We start from the raw sequence: 18,429 nt of genomic DNA on the forward strand, positions 1-18,429 counted from the left end.
CTACTCATGTTCCTGCTATACTTGGGTTTGTAGTTATCGCTTTGCAAATTTCTTGCATTTCTTGTACTTTCGTTTACCTGACCGTCTAAATAGACTTATTCAGTTGTGTTACCAAGTGGCTGCCAATATCTTTTATTTTAACTTATTTTTTATTTAAAAGACACCGTAAAAAAGAGAAAAAAATACGTAAATTTCATTGGTGTCTAAAAGTCAAGCAAATACAGTAGAAGTAATTTACTAAGTAACCTTAAGGCTGAAAAGCTCTGCCTTTTGCCTGGTAGTCTAAGAAGAATAAGAGGAGTTATCTGTATTAAAAATTTAATTGGAGAAGAATGATCATTATAAAACAATATAAACAAGAAAAAACAATTCCTGTAATCGGGTGCATTGTATATCATTAACAGAGACAACCAAAGAGACGCGCAACTGTGCACTAATAAAATATCCTATTATTTTCCATCTTTGTCTCTCTTCGTGAAAGGTGAACGTAGATGGCGCAGATAGCGTTTGCCGCCATAATTCAAACCTCGGCTATTAAGCATTTAATGATTTATTTTAATGAAAATCAGCCGTTATGTCTCAGAAGTCAGAACCTCATAATTATGTTCTGAGACAGCATGGCTGATTTTTATTAAAACAAATAAAAAGTTATTGATATGTTTTTAATTGCTCAGAACGATGGCAGACTTTAATTAAAACAATGCAATTTAATAACATTTAAATTGGGGAACTAAAAAAACTAAATATAATTCTGAAACGTTTTGTATTGTATTTTCAGTATATGGTATAACTATAATATGTGCATGCATTTTCTTAATTATTTTCATAATTTATAATTTAAGATTTAACAGTAACATGCATATACATAAATGCAATTAAAATATAGAAAGATTTTAATTATCACAGTACTATAATAATATTCCAAAAAATATATCCTTTGGTGTAACACTTTTATAATAAAAAAAGTTTAATGTTTTGCTGAAGATGCTAATATCGTTAGCCAAAACAGGTATCCAGAATAAATGAAATTGATTTGGTAAAGTGGTAAAACTGTTTTTCCACTAATTAGTTAAGAATAGATAAGTCTGTTCTATTCTATAATAATGAATATACTGTTAAATTTGTATGTGTATGAAATACATACACACATGTTTCATTATTTATGATGCAGTATTTTTTTAATCAATAAAAATTAATTAAAAGAATAAAACAGAAAGATTACACCTAAATTTAAAATAGCAGCAAATAGTGAGCACAGATAGTCCGAACAAATGTTATTCTTGTAATTATTTTAAGTTATATTATAAAAATTAAATTCATTTGACTATTTATGTTAGTTTTTTAAATGTTTTTTTTTGCAACTTTCTTAATTTTTGCTTTTGAACCTCCATGGAATACCTATTTTAACTACAGCCTTAACAATTACCTTAATGAACATATTTCTATTCCTAACACAAGTCAAAACACTAAAATCTGTATCCTACAAAAAACTACAACTACTAACTACTGTAACCAAGTTCACCTAAATCCGGTAGGTAATAAAATACGTAAAATTTAAGCACTCGTCCAAAATCTCAACTAATGATACGTAATGTAAAACAAAACAAACTTAATCAGCAACAACAACTATTCAGCCATATTGAAATTCACATGTTTATGTTGAGCAAGGATTGCACTGTTGCCGTACTTAATTATAATTTTAGAAATACTAGAGAATTGGCCACAAGCTATCCCGTATTTTTACATTCATTTAGACGGAGATGGAAGAATGTTTTCTCTTGACTGCTCTCATAATTAAATACATTTAGCAGTGCGAAAGATTAGCGGTATTGTGGCGCCACCTTAGCTCATCTTTTATAAGGGAAGAGAGAGACAACGAAATACAATATATACAGATTAAAGAGAGCAACAACAATAGGATAAAAATTTCTATCTAGTTGCACGTCTCTTTGGTTGTCTCACTCCGACTTGTCGCCACGTCCCCATTTAGAACAGTGGCAAGGGAAAGAGCAAGCGCGAGTATAAGTACGAATAGCCTAGATGCATTTAAGTAAGATCAAAGCAATTTAAATTAATAACTTAACTCCAAAAATCATCCTATGTAGCATAAACAGAAAAAATATTTTATTTTGAAATCGAACAATTATGCAAATGGATTTACTCTAACGAAAAGGCTTGTCTAAATATATTTATTGAGACTTTTTAAAGTAGCAAAAAAGAGTTTTTTAATATAACCCTATAGCTAGTTACAGGATGCACTAAAAATACCCAGCCGGATCGGCAGTGGGCCAATAATATTATACTCATGCTAATTGACATTATCAAATAAAATTTTTTCTTGTAAAATAAGACTGTATAAAAATATTACTTTGGCGATTAAACTCATAATATTTTAACGGTAATCCTTTTTTACGCTGCGTAGGATTGCCGTATATGTTAGAACGCGCTGGATTAGATGTTCAACAAGGTATCTTATAAAAAAATAAATATTTTTTTTGAAAATGTATCTAAGCAATTAACCTATTTTAGAAATCCAAAGAAATAGAGAATTTTACAAAAATGCTGATGTACGACCGCCTTTTACTTATGCTTCATTAATAAGACAGGTAAGCCCTTATAAGTTTTGCAAATTTCGAAAATAAATAAATATCTTTTTAGTCTATCATCGAGTCACCAGATAAACAGCTTACACTTAACGAAATATATAATTGGTTTCAAAACACATTTTGTTATTTTAGAAGAAATGCCGCTACATGGAAGGTATTGTACCTTTACTTTGTTTTTCGATTAAAAAAATATAAATTGTTTTTCTAATATTTATAATGCCAAGTCAAAAAGAAATGTTGTTCTTAATAGTTGGTTAATGTGTTAATGTGTTTTCGTCAATATACCTGTGGGATGTTATACATTAAATTTCTTTTTGGCTTCGGGTTCACAGTAAAAAAAAGGAAACAAAATAATTTAACAATAATTTATTTCTTCGAGCTTATTTAAGAAGATGTATGTATTTTTGGTAAAGTACATATCTAATCGTTTCTCTTGTTGAATTGACACTACTTTACAAAATTAATAATTTAACGGCTTTAGCTTGCATGCATTTTTACTATATATATTTCTTTAATTCACGTAGTTACTATGCTTAGGTTTTTTATATATTATTTTTTTTTATTAACAATGAGTTTATAATTTAAAAGTTTTAAAATTTAAGTTTTTTTTTGTTTTTAATATGATTTTGCGCTAATCCAAGAACAAAATTTTGTTTTACTTTTATGAAATTCTTGCAGTATTAGTTCGTATAAATATATATATACAGGATGTTTTTGTACTAAAATTGGGACCTTTTTAATCAAATATATTATAAAAACTAATGATTTTTTGATATGGTGAGGTTATAAATAAATTATAAATATTTCTAATATTTTTTAATACATTTGAATATATAAACCAGAATATTCTTTATGCAGATATTTTAACACCTATATTGCAGTATTTCTTAAAGTATTTACTATTCTCCCAGAATTATTAAGAATATTTTTTTTTAATTTGCCAACCATTTTTGTCTGTTTTTGCAAATAATTATTCTAGTTTTTAAGTCAAAAATTCAGGCATTTAATACTGCTTTTTATGGTTATCCTCTTTGTAGAATTGAATTATTTTCTATGACTGCTGATTGCGTATTGGATGAGGTTCTGTCTTTATCCTCTAGAGGTTTAAAAAAATATCTACACAAGGTGTTTTATCGTAAGAGGTTATCTAAACTTGCGAAGATGAGATGTTTAAAACATTAAAAAATCAAATTATTCATTACAAGTTAACGAAAGCTAGAAAAATATCCTGTATATATACGAGGCAAGTAATTTTATTTATTGATTACTCATGATATGGAAATCAAGTATCCATAATGATTTTTAGAATAAAATTGCAACAATAAAAATATGGAAAAAAATTATGTTGGTATAATAAAATTAAATTTAAAGTTATTAAGAATGATGATTTCTTGGATGTGGGCAAAAGAAACGCAGCTTGCAACTAGTGCTAGGCGCGTTGTTCAAAGGCAGGTGTTTGATTTGTTGTTAGAACGCAGTTCGCCACAACCTGTCCCTCCACAAATGTTTCATGCGCGTGGAGAATGTGAAAGGGGCCGTGTGGACTGTAGACGAGGTGGAGTTCTACAAAAGGAGGCCGCAGCGGTGTTCCTCGGGGCCTCTCACTCAACCTATCGTCGGGTACGTCCCTGGTCCACTGGTGCACTTTGTACCTTTGTGTGTTTTGTGATTTTTTACCTCTCTTTTTCCTTCTTTTTATATATATTTTTTTATTATTAACATTTGGCTTGTGTGGCGAGAGTGAAAGTGTGTCTAGCCGGTTCAGTAACAGCATGGGCCGCGCCGGCGCAGGCTTGGGCTACTAACTGCGCATCGATGTAATCAGGTTAGGTCAAAGAAAAAAGGTATATGTAGAAGTAGCAGGTCGCGGTTGCCCATGTGCACACCTTAAAATGGCCTTGTCTTGATTGTTATATTTCTCTTTCTTCTGGGTCTGGGTGTGTAGAATGCGATTCGCACCAATCTGTCCCTCCACAAGTGTTTTGTGCGGTACGAAGACGACTTTGGCTCGTTCTGGATGGTGGATGACGCCGAATTCGTGAAGCGTCGCCACCTCTCTCGTGGCAGACCACGGAAATATGACCCAACCCCGTCACCCACTCCACCCCACTGCGCACAGTAAGCACTTTATAGAAAAATGATGTGTCACGTATTGTTACGTGACCGTGCGTGTGCCGCTGTCTGCTCGGCTAGCTCTGCTTACATTTTTTTAGTCCTTTACTTTCTGCCAGGAAACTTGTACACGATATAAAATTGCTTAACAAACCTTATTTTAATCAATCTTACAATTTCGTTATCTAAGAAAATGATGATTAGTGATCGTTGAAGTGACAAAAATTTTATGCAAAAAAGGTAAATCCTAAAATAGAAAATACCTAATTTTTAAGCGGAATTAAAGTTTACAGAATCTTACCCTCGTTTGCGGTTTCAGTCGTTCTTAGTTTACTCTGATTTGTGACCTTGTGTTTACTGACAAAAACTCATAGCCTCTTAATTATATTGAGGGTAATCAGAAACCAATCTGTGGTCAACTTTGTACAGCTAAAATGAAGCTGTAATATCGCAAAACATAAAAACGCCGCTAGTTTGGATGCCAATCTTACTTAGTTATGTCACTTCCTTTTTTTCATTTTTTTATTTTGCTGTCATTTTAATGTACAGTATATGAAATTTAAAAAAAATGGGCAAATCTACAAAGTAAAAGTAAATGATTTTTTTTATAGATTTGGAAAAACGATCACCTCATTACAAAAATGAATCAATCAGAAAACATGAGGGAGAAGGGAAATGGTAATATTTCTCCTATACTTCCTCTACTAAATATAGTTCATCCCAAATTATAAGTAGGGACAAGCTTAAGTGAGAAATCAGTGGAGCATTGTTATTCTCTTACGGCTTTGCCTATGAAGTTTTGTGGCATGTTATGAGTATTTCGGCACTCAAGAAATAAATCTGCCAGGCATGTATATTGCGTGTATATGCTTGGGTGAGGTTAAAACGTAGTCTAAATTTCAAGATATTTCTGAAGACGCAATAGATATAAGAAATATTTCTTTAAAATATAATAGATAGAAATATTATAAGAACAGCATTATACAAAACGCCCTGTATATTATAACCTAAAACTATTTGAACATTAAGTTGGTTAATCCATATTTTGTGATTTAGACAGTGTTGAATGTATTCCCTGATTACTATAAGGAATGGCTAAGCTGGTACGAATATATTTAAGTTTAGGAAATTTATTTCCTTTTTATCTTAAAACAGTTAAACATCATATTTTGATTTTTGTAAAAAATATTCAGATCAAATTTATGTTAAAAAAATGCTCATAAGATATAGAAAGTTATATTTAAAGTAAGTTATTATTTTTTATAAAATGATTCATAATAATACATAATAATATGAATAAACTTTTTTCTTGTAAAAGTCTTCCAATCACATTGCATAAATATTTAAAATTCAAAATGCTTTTAATATTACACCGTATATTATTCCCCTGATTTACAAGTTTCCTGGGCTTGTCATATTACCGCTTTTATTGACTTTCTTGTTTTATTAATAAGGAAAAAAGGAAATATTGCTATGATCCTTTACTAAATATTTGCAACAATATAGCATAATAATTAATGTTTCATTCGATAAAAGTAGCAATAGGACGTAAAGGTCTAATGCAAACATAGCAAAGTCGTTGTAATGGCCTTGTTTATCAGTTAGATACAGAATGCGGAGTCTTTATTAATAGGATCAAATATTTGGAATCCAGACATTAATTTGAAAACTCTGTTTTGAAAAACAAGTTGATTTCTTACCTCCTAAAACAACTCAACAACAGTCAAAAGGGTACATTTTTACAACTTAGTATTCGCTGTTAAAATAACTGTTAAACGCAATAATTAAAATTATTATTGCCTAGAAAAGGTTCTTATTCTAACTATTTGGTACTTAAAGTTTTATTGGCTGTCAAGTTTGCTCGGCTTAGTAAAACCCGTAGAAATATTTCAAAAAGTAGAGTCTTCCGATGAGACACTCACACACACAATACATCGCTAATGGCTCTTGCTTTGTAAAAAAATATGTCTTTAGTTAGATAATATTATTCTTGCATGCTACACACCCCCAGTTATCTTTTACGTGAGTAATAAACTATAGATAACTTGTTGGTAATCTGGACCCATATTATACTAAATATCAAATCTTAAATCTTGTTACTGATAAATAATATATTATTGTACAAATTTATTAACCATAAACCCTTATTATATATGCAGCTATATTTAAAACGATTACCGGACTATACAGAGAGAGAAAGTAATATAAAATTAACTAAATTCAGAATCGAAGTCTTATCTGGTCAAACTTGCTCGCATCCTTTATCAACCAAATATGCACCAGATTAAGTAATAATCAGAATTAAACAATACTTCTTACTGCTTCGATACCCCCGTAAATAATATTTTGTTTTTTTTTAGCTATTTTTTTTATAAATATTTAAAAATACTTGATATTTTTGTTAATATATTGTGCAGTTAACCAACTGTTTTCTTACCAATATATTTTAACGTATTAATATAAAGAAGCATATATAATATGCACTTGAAATAGATTAATAGATTGTGATATTTTATTTTAAATGCCTACTACATTATTATCCTTTAATTATACTACTTCACTAATATTTATCTTATACAGAGCAAACAAACCTTTCATTAAACAGTGCTTGGCAATCAATGGTAATTAAGCAATCGTATACGAAAAGCAAAACATCGGATTTATATTAAAAAGTGGATCAATTAGGAGCTTATATCGATGGATTCGACCGATCTTCTTGTGACGTCAACGGTTATTCACGACATTTTCTCTTTCTTTTCAATAATTGTGGGTATGAGGTATAATATTTTATATATCTCTTATTAAATAAAAATAAGTTTAATACATTTGAAAAATAAACCTGTTTATCATTTTAAAAATTATGACAAACTATACTTTAGAAATTGAGCTATTATACTGTATGAGTCGAAATTCTGCATAACATCAAGATATGTTTTCAGTAGCTTCTTGATCTAGAGGTTCTCGTTCTCCCGGAAATCCAATTATATCGGAAAAATTTTTGATAGGATTGTCGAGAATCAGATCTGATCACAGCCAATCTTTAACTTGAATATTAAGGGAAATAAATTATATAAATTACTTTGTGGATTCATACTTTGAAGGCAAAAATGCATACCTTACTAGTCATCAGCCCAATGTTATATTCAAAAACACAGTAAGTCAGAGGTGCCATTTAATGGCGCTAAATAATATAACCACTAATTAATATAACCCAGCTGGAATTTTAACTCGAAATGGATCTTGAGTTTCCATTCTGTCCAAACTATTTTTAGGTACCAAAGCATCCCATAGTTATAGATCATCAGTATCCCTTTACGTAAACCGCGCACTTATGTTTTGATTTTGTCAATTCGTTTAGATTGATTGCGCTAATTTTAGGTCAGGATCCTTGTCATTTATGAGGTTTATCTGAGGCCACTTTTGCGCTTTTTGCGCAGTTTTTGCCTTGCTCGCCTACGTTTGCATTTGTGTTTAAATAATTTTGACTACGACCAACAATAAAAAATATTTCTGCAAAATATCATCATAATATCCTTCTTGAGTATCCTTTCTAATTTTTGAACCCAAACTTTATTATATTGTGCTTAGAAAATTATTTTCTTTATAATTGTTCGGAAAATTAGGAATTTACTTTTAATAATTTTTGAATATATTTGATATTTAATTTTAACAAATTTCATTTGTTTTTAAATTGCCGTAAAGAAACTCTCTGCGTAGTTTTCCTCAGTTATGAGATTTGTAGACAAAAGTTGAGATAAGCAACTTCTAAAGCATATATTGCTAAAAATCACCTGCCAACGTTGCATCAAGTTGAATTTTACCTAAAAGGTTAAGCTTCTGGAACTTTGGGTACATACCGATTAAACTTCATTTATTTATTTAGTACAAGTACAAGGTTCTTCTACAGATAGACGAAGCAATCCAATAACAGGAAAGCACACAATATCTTAGTGAATTTAAAAATACAAGTAAGCGCTTTGCAAATTGTTTCACTAAACCTTATAAATATACCAAGAAATAAACCTAACTAACTTAGTTATTTGTTTACAATCATAAAAAACCCCTTCTCAATTTACCCCTCTTTATTAAAGTTAATGTCTCTTAATATAGTTCGGTCTTTGTCTTGCATACAGCTGACTGTATTCATATGCTTTTATATTTTAGATAAAAATATTCATCTCCAGAGTCAAAACGATAGATACCAAATGAAAAAGGCTAATAAAATTTTATAAAAAAATACATATTAGGAAATAAAAGCCATTATTACATTAACTTTTTCCACCCTGCACGTAAAAATTTAGGCGGCTGTATAAGCGATATTAGTTTTTAGAATATGTTAAAAAAATATTTAGAGCCGGCTTGGAATGTTTGGATTATATAGACGCTGTAAAACAAAATCAGTCTATATTTACTGGACATATAAGTTTTCAAATTATTTTGTCTCTCAGTGAATTCCTATAAATTTCTTTTCTTTTGATATTCAATTTTTAACATTATTAATAGGATTTATAATAAAAAAAGTGCGCTGTTTAGTTCACTTTTTACCATTCGAATAAATAAGATAATGCTTATAATCAACAGAATATTAGTAGCATACTCTTACCTAAGATTAATATAAGAAACTTTAAACTCTTAATCCTTTTAATATTAACAGAGTATGTTTTTTTAAAAGATTAAAAGAAAACAATGACGTAAATATATTCTGATTTTGAGCGTTGCTTGCACTTTACTGTTCTGAATGAATGTGGTATTAATTCGAAATAATATTTTAAAAGAAATGCCATAAGGATTATTTCTTTTAAATTTTATTTCAGAAAAGACTAGTTTTAATAATTTAGAAGGTAAAACATATATTTAATGTTTAAAATTAAATAATTAATATAATTTTAGATTTTTTCATCTCTTTTTAAATATTTTTTTCTCATTCTTTATCCATCTAAATGTCGCATGGTTTTAAACTTTTTTACATTTATTATTGTTTGTTTTAAGTAGACGTTCCTGTATATTTTTTTATATTTCTCTCTTAATCATTTTAATTAATTTTTAAATAAGCATTTTGATATTGTCAAAATCACTCGGTTCAGTCAGACGCCATACGTAGATCGACCAGATTGTAAGGTAAACGACATACAGGAACATTTGATTTTTTTATTTACTAGGAAACACCGTTTTAATTTAGTAAAAGTAAAACAATAAATAATTACAAAAAATAATAAGAATTTTTAACATAATATTTAAAGCAGTGTTTTCTGATGATTTTCCTCATAACCTCACTCAGAACATTTAACTTAGTCCAAAAAGAACTTCAATTAAATGATAGGTACGTCTTTTAAATATTTTTACGTATTTTTGCTCATTAGTGTTAGTTAAATGTTTTAATATATACTTAAAAATACAAAATTAAATGTGTTTTTATATTTAGGGGTGCCTCATCTAAAAGTCCAACTATGAATCACAGTCCAACATTATATGCGGATCATATGTCAGCTAATCAGGTAACCTTTTTACATATTTTTTATTTATTTTAAAAATGGTTTTTTTTTAATTGTTTTCTTCAAACAGTACTATTTTTTTTTAAAGGGACTCTTCATTAAAGAACAATAGTTAAACCATGTGTTTCTTATATGCGAGCTGATAAAATTTTATATCCTACAGTACCCTATTAATTTTCTTTCGTCCCTAAGGGACGCATCTAAAATTCAGATTTTTTTAAATAACTTTTAAAATACTTACTAGGATTATTTCTGTAATTTTTCGTAAACTGATTGGTAGAAAAGCCTTCATAAAATTAACTGAAATATATCAGAATAATTTTCCAGGAACAGATTACCTCCAACAAAATTTTTTAATTATCATAAACTTTAATTTTTTTATTTAATTTTTTTTATTTATCATTAACCCTAAGTTTAAGGCTGGGGTTTCAGGAAACAGATATCTTTATTTAATTAGATTTTTATTAACAAAGTTAATATACATAGTAATTCTAGAAGGTTTCAGCTTAAGACATGAATTTTTAACATGATGTTAGGTGAGCGTCTGGTAGGTAAACCCGTAGGTTTCATTTAAAAAATGTATCAGCCTGTAATAAAATTACTGCATTGTACTTCAGAGCTCTGTACAGTCTGATTAAATACTATTTTCCATTGCAAAAGTATTTTCAGACATAAAATTATAATCTTAAAATCTTAAATATTTATGAAATAATTATTTTCCCGAAATAATAATATTTTTTATTGATATCGCTTACATGTATATGTTATTTATGATTATCATAGTTTTCATTTAATTTATGTTTTTTGAATATGCTGGCACGCATCGTATAAATATGAATTAGCATTATGTAATGCCTTAAGATCTTTAAGACGAACACTTATTGCATCCCAGAATTTCTGATGTGAATGTGCTCAACATACTAAAAATCCATGAAATGGTTGTAAACAAAGCATTTTAAAAGTTCTAAAGACAGATGTTTTTGAAATTTTCCTTTTCTTTAATTGCAAGCTATTCGAATCGGAAAAATTCTCGATATATTCTCAATATACTAACATTTTAAAAATTTTAATATATTGATATTTAATTTTTATTAAGAAATCGGGCATTGTATTTAATTTATATAGAGAAAAAATTATATCAATTTAAATGCACATGAAGATCATTTTAAGCGTATTACCTAACATAAATTTGTTGCCTTAATGACGTCAATGATGTCAAAGTTTAACATGCAAAAAAAAGAGATAAAATATATACTCTGTAGTACCAGTTTTTTTTGATAGTCTTTTTTTAATAAGTCATTTGAGCAGTAAATTTTTTTTGTGTTCCCAAGAAATTTCTCAGATGAGTGCGACGCTTAAAGTGATATCCCTGTACAATCCTGTATCTTTTAACATTTATTTAAATATTTTAAGCTGAAATCTTCTCACAGGAGAATCAAAAAGCTATAAATAAGTTAAGAACTTAGAATTGCTTAAATGATAGTAAAATAATTTTGAAATTCTTTTATTAGTTTATTCAAGCTTCATTGATGGAAGATAATAGCCTGTCATTTTTGACAAATCCTTCAATGATGCCAGCAAGGCCTAGAGATCGATCTGAATCACCACATGATCATCATATAAGGTAAGAATATTGTTGGTAAATTCGTTTGTTCATTCAATTATTTTTAATCAATACGTTGGAAACGAATTTGAAAATATTTGTTTGATGATAACGTGTCTTAAATTTTTAATAAAGGGTTATCCATTTTATGCTTGGGAAAGTAAAGTTGAATAAAACACACAAGATATTCAGATGGAGACGAAATTTTTATTTTGTTTTAAAGATTGAAGCATTCCATTATATGTGAAACACAATATCATTTTAATGTCCATCGCGGGACCTCTGACAAACTTCAATCCTTTTAAGAAAATTTTCAATCACTTTTCGGCACATTTAAGGTGATATCTCGGCTAGAACTTCACGAATGTTGGCTTTAAGTTGTTGAAGAGTTTGAGGGTTATTGGCGTAGACACGATCTTTCGCATAGCCCCACAAAAAAAAATCCAAACGTGTGAATCTTGAAATTAATCGTCCTGGAAACTTCTCTTGCAAAAGAGCTCGGTTGGCCTGTGTTGTGTGACTTGTGGCCCCGTTCTGTTGGAACCACATGTCTTCCAGATCTTCTTCTTCGATTTTTCTCCAAAAATAATTAGTCAACATGCTTCCATACCGCTCAGAGTTTACTGTTAAGGCTCTTCCACGATTGTTTTCAAAAGAATACGGACCAATGACACCACCAGACCATAATGCACACCATACAGTCACTTTTTCGGGATGCAAAGGCCTTTCTACGATCACCTGAGGATTTTCAGAATTCCATATGCGGCAATTCTGTTTATTTACGTAGCCACACAGCGTAAAATGAGATCACTGAAGAAACTTCTGCTCGAAAAATGAGCATCAGCAGCTTGTTGTTCAAGCACCCAATTTGCGAATGTTCTGCGTTGTCCATGGTCTGTAGGCTTAAGTTCTTGAGTGAGTTGGACTTTGTACGGATGGAGCTGTAAATCCAAATGCAAAACTCGCCACAGTGAGCCGTAAGACAAACCCAAATTTTGAGCACGCCGAGGAATTGACAAATTTGGGTCTTCCTCCACACTTTGAGCCACAGCAGCGATATTTTCAGCTGAACGAACGTTACGGTGATGCACATGCCTTACAATATCAGTAACCGATCCAGTCTCTTCAAATGTTATTACTGTCTTCGAAATTGTTTTGTTCTGTAGGACAATTATGTCGACCGTAATCAGCTCGCAAAGCTCTAAACGTTGACACAGGAGAATCACCATTTTTATAGAACAATTTAATAATTTTAGTACGTTATTCGACTGTTAAACGATCCATATTTATAAATGGCAAACCTTTAACTAAAAAAAAACGCTTCACATGACGTTTATTTCTGACAGGTGTCAAACGGCAGGCTTGTACTTAGCCAACCTTGAATTGGATAACTCGCTATATATGACCGATCAATAAAGGTCTTGGATGCGGAAATCAATGTATTAACGTACAATAGCAAGTCTAAGTCAAAAGTTAAAAAAAGAACGACCACAGCATTTCTTTTACTCCCCCTCTACTAACTACAGTCGGATCCAAATTAAAAGTATGTAGAGAATCGGGAAATCGGTGAATCATTGCTGATCTCTCTTTCCCTTAACGCTTTGCTGTTGGTTTACAACAGAAATATGCTGTTGCATGTTAAAACATGGATATTTCAGCACCTAAGAACGAAATTTGCAGGGCGTGTGTGTATTGTTGATCTTAAAAGATGGATATTGAATGTAATGTCAAATTGTCATAATAACAAATAAATTTATGTACTATTATAGTATTAATAGTATTTTATTTTAGTAATTTTTTATCACATGTATTTCCTATTTTACCTTAATATTTAAATAGCACTGTTTAATTTTATCCCGAAGAATTTATATTTTTGCCATTTAATTTTCTTTGTATTTTGATAATTCAGCTAAGAAAATTATGAAATCAAAGAATTACTACTTATCAGTTTCTGTTGTAGAAAATTCCTTTATTTTTAGAGAAAATTTATTTTTTTTTACTTTTACATTTCATCCGATACACAGAGTAAATAACTTTCAATTATTTTCTGCGTTTTAGTTTAGGAATATTATACACGTGAAAATAATTTTAAAAAACCTATATGTTCTTCTCCGATTCTCAATTGTTTTTAAATTATAGCGTAAATAAAACGGTTTAAATAGTTTACCGCTTCTTATCAGATGTAGTAGATACCGATTGGTTCGTCTGCTTTGGTTTGCTGACACATACCTATGCCTAAAGTAGTAACTGCCACACATCTATTCAAATTTGGAATGCAAATGTTGTTTTTGTATACGGTTTTTGTAATGGAGCTGCTACAGCTGCCGTTTAAGAATATCGTCGATGATCTGCACAGCGAAGAAATCCGGACAATAACGTATTTATCAGAGGTTTTATCAAATTTTGCGAGACCGGAACTGTTCCCATTATTAAGATAACATCTGAACGAGCCACTCGATAAGTTTTAGAAAAAATAAAAATATTCTGAATTTGGTAGAAGATCATGCAACGACTAGCTTACGAAGAATTGCTACTCAATTGGTCATTCCACAGAAAAGAGTAATCAACACGCTCTACGAGCAAGGCTTATATCCAGACAATATACAGCGTGTCTTATAATATCAATCGTCCTATTATATCGCGCATACTTTTTACCGATGAAGCAACATTCACTTGTGATGGGATCAAGAATACACACAACTTTCATGTATGGTCAGACGAAAATGCACGCGCAATAGTCGAAACTAATTTTTAGTCCAAGGATTGGGTAAACGTGTGGTGTGGTATTGTCGCTAGTTATTTCATTGGTGAAAGTTCCTTTAAACCTCAAAATGCAAATTTTTTATAAGCATGGAGCTCGCGCACGTTTCCCTTGTCAGGTCAAGCAATATTTGGACAAAGAGATTCTAGGAGTATGGTTTCTCGTGGTGATCCTATTGGTATTGGCCTCCAAGATCTCCAGAGCTTATACCATTGGGCTATTGTTTGTGAGGCTGCTTTAAAAATGAGGTGTACAAAATGAAAGTCGACACTTAGGAGGCTCATTCGAAGCATTAGAAATGCGGCAGTGTCTAGAAATGACATGAATCACTTAGAAAAGCAACAAGGGCCTTTCGCAGACGAATGTGTTTGGAGGTTAAGGCGATATTTTTGAACTTTCATTAAAATAGCGCTGTAATTACAACAATGTCGATGATTTTTTTTTTGTTTTTTTGGAATTACGCTGTATTTTGTAAACAAATGAGAATCGCATAAGGCCATATAAGTTTTTTAAAATTATTTTCACATGTATAATACTCACCTGGAGTTTGGTACATTCGGCTCGGCTTACCATGTATAAAATCTGGCAATACTTAGTATTTTAAATAACCTTTTCTAATCATAAGCCAATCAAGGAAAATTTAGTATTTTAAAATTTTGTATATTTATTTTACTCATAAATTATTATTATCACCATGTATTGCCGTATTTGATCCACACAGTTTTTTGAATAAATCAAATATTATGAGACTTTTTAGGTCACCCATGAATGGCGGGCTTCATATAAAACAAGAGCTAATTAACCAAGAGCACCATATGAGAGAGCAAGAAAATATGCATCACATGGTTAAAAGAGAAATGCATACAGATGCCTACGATGATATGGAACAGGATCATCAAGCTGATAATATGGCCGAAGATTTGACAATATCATCTGATCATGGCGATCAGCAACAAAATATGTTAGACGCATAGTAAATATATCGAAAGTGATAGACACTTTATTTATAAAAACAGGATCTCGAATTCCACAGACTTTTATTAATACAGATTTTTTAGGATAGGTAGTTGATTTTTTGGCAACTCCCCCTCTTGGGGGATTGATTTTTGTACATTTTGCTGTAAATATTAAAGTGAGCTATAGGAGTTAACTATAGAATGAGTACTGTTAATTGTTTAGGTACGAAATGAAGTAACTACTATAGGCAGGTTGAGATATGACTTAAGTTCTTTATATACAGGGTTATTTGTTATTAATGTGGTGTAGTGTTGTTGAATTTTTGTGTCAGCCAAATTTCTAAAAATTTTATATAATTTTAATTTGAATCTAATTAACGATGAACTGTTTTACTTAGAAGTCCAATTAAATTTGAGTATCAATCTATAAAAGTTTCTTTAACTGTAATAAATTATAAATAAATAAAGGATATAGACTAAAATCACATTGCAAACTATGTATAGTTATATACTATAATTTTGTATAAAAACCTATTTTAAAATTAATTTGTTTAGTAGTGTTAATAATAATAATAATATTGGGCATTGTGATAGCGGCGTAAAATAATTTTGCCGTACTTCTCTTCCACGTAAGTACGTAATCCAATTTGGCTGAGCCAAAAATAAGTCACTGTCAGTAAAAATAAATTTCTTTTAGCATATCATTTTTGCTATGGGGCGCCTCATACTTATACAATACTGTGCGAGAAGTGTGTATGTCAAAATATTTGTGTTCTAACTTAATCGTTGCGCTCATATAGTGATGTAAAATAAGCAATACTGTAAAATATTATCGTTAAGCCACGTGCTATATATTTATCTTTACAAATGAAAAAAAAATTCCATATCATTACTTAAAGTAAAGGCATATATCAGTGTATAAAAAATTGTAGGCAAATCCGATTTCCTAGGTCTCTTTTTAAATATTTAATGATAATCTCTAAAAAACATATAACGCGCATTTTTTTATACTTTTTCAGGGTGCTCTATAGCCTATATGAGTTTTCGTTAAAATAGTTTATATAATTACACTAATATTGATAACATGTTTACTTAAAATAAAAATCAATTTTTAATAATGATTCAAAAATAATTTTAATTTAAAAGAAAATTTATCTTTTTATCAAATTATCGTTTATGATAGTTGAATATCCTCTTTTCATATAACCACCCTGTTCGAGTATAAAATTTAATATATGCACAATAAATTTGCCGTATATAGCGTGTCTATAGAAACTATGTGTATGGTATATTTTTTTTTATACACATCTTGTACATTTGTGATAGTTTCTTTATATCGGTGCTTCTTTAGACAGGTCTCTTTTGATAAGTATTGTTACTTTTCATTTGGGAATAAAAATTGATCGAGAAACGAGTAAATGTTCGTTAAATCCAACATATCAGTATAGAATTGATGCATAAATTGCGAATAATGTAATAATTAACGGCTTAGCCCCATTGTTTCGAAGTTCATATATCGCAGCAAATTTTAAAACAGACATTAATTGTTTGTAAAATCTTGATAAAAATGCAAATGATTTTAAAATAATGCGATTTTATTGAAATTCATATATGTTGGTCAGTTTTTAATCCTGGATTTTTATTTTATCAGTCTTGCAACAAATTTATTGTGAAGAAGTTAATTATTTGAAACAAGTTGTAATGTACGAAATTATAGCAATATATATTTTAAAAATATATTGTTTCTGACCAAATATTATACGTCAACTTATAAAACATTTTAAGTACGGCACTTTTTCATTAGCGAGTAAAATAATAAACTTCTTGGTAATAATTTTATGAAGTGGTATTCCTTACTATGACCTTGTAAAATTAGCCAATATATGTCTAATCATATATCGCCAAAGTACAGTTTAATTATAGAACCTTTTATTTAATTATTTTATATACTTATTATTGGTTTTATCCGTCCTCCGCTTCTTAGCACAATTTTTAAAAAAAAGTTACTTTTTACCTCTGTGTTGATCATAGGTCGCTTATTTAAAAATATGTTTGTAAATACAATATATATACATTTTTTTATATCCTTTGAGAACGAGTTACTCCAACCGTTACGTAAACGTGGTATTTCCAAAAAGTTGTAACTTATTGATTATTGATGTAAAAGTAAATAAATTAAAGAAAAGAACAAGTATTTGTCATTTATTTTTATTTACCTTCTCCCCTGATTGATCCCAGCGACAAATCCCAAAAGTTTTTTTCGATCAAATATAGCCTAGAATCAAAATAAATCCGTAATAAAAAAGTTTGAGCGCCCTTGCGAACTTTCTATGAATCACCCTCTTAGCCCTAATGTAAACAAACGTAGTTAAAAGTTTTTCGCCCTTTAGTGAGGGGTAAATTTTGATTATTTAAACAGCAGAAATAAAAGATCAATACTTTAGTAACCAATATGACCGCCACAGATTCAAGCAGAGGTTGTATGCGTGAGTCGTACAGAAATCTGCAATTCTATTGATTTACCATTGGCGGCCATCTATAACAGACTGGACAAGACTATTATCATTATCAATAAAGTTCCAATAAGACAATTTTTATCGACCTATTATTCAATAGACACAAGGATGAAAGATATTATAGATATCTGCTTCTACGTACTAATCAATGTAATAAGACTAACGATTCTTTATGTAAACCAAAAGAAAATCATTGCGGTAATTTTGTCTAGATTTTGGAAAGAATTAAGCAAATATAGAAATTTCTTATTTTTGAGCTCAAAAAGTTGAATTGTCGAAGCAGTGGGCTGCCAAGGCAGTTGTGCATATAGGTCTCCTGATGGACCCGTCATGCCCCACCGGGGGTTACCAGAGCCCAACGGCCTTAGAGAAACCGATAAGAC

At 30.1% G+C, this 18,429-nt stretch overlaps 1 protein-coding gene across 5 annotated transcripts in view; it reads left to right on the forward strand.

Moving 5' to 3' along the window:
• Positions 1-17,495, forward strand: part of LOC126749156 (forkhead box protein P1-like) — a 218,989-nt gene extending 201,494 nt beyond the window's left edge. For 3 of the 5 annotated variants that reach the window (XM_050458826.1, XM_050458831.1, XM_050458830.1), the window contains 7 exons: positions 2,423-2,467; positions 2,530-2,606; positions 2,659-2,760; positions 4,552-4,724; positions 10,141-10,213; positions 11,722-11,834; positions 15,332-17,495. In XM_050458826.1, coding sequence (XP_050314783.1) covers positions 2,423-2,467; positions 2,530-2,606; positions 2,659-2,760; positions 4,552-4,724; positions 10,141-10,213; positions 11,722-11,834; positions 15,332-15,548 — 800 coding nt within the window. In that variant the 3' untranslated portion in view covers positions 15,549-17,495. Of the gene's footprint in view, positions 1-2,422; positions 2,468-2,529; positions 2,607-2,658; positions 2,761-4,077; positions 4,227-4,551; positions 4,725-10,140; positions 10,214-11,721; positions 11,835-15,331 lie in introns of all 5 variants that reach the window. The other 2 variants (XM_050458827.1, XM_050458828.1) reach the window with 2 other exon arrangements.
• Positions 17,496-18,429: the final 934 nt, after the last annotated feature.

The sequence above is a fragment of the Anthonomus grandis genome, chromosome 22 (assembly GCF_022605725.1).
Source record: "Anthonomus grandis grandis chromosome 22, icAntGran1.3, whole genome shotgun sequence".
Classification (NCBI taxonomy): domain Eukaryota; kingdom Metazoa; phylum Arthropoda; class Insecta; order Coleoptera; family Curculionidae; genus Anthonomus; species Anthonomus grandis.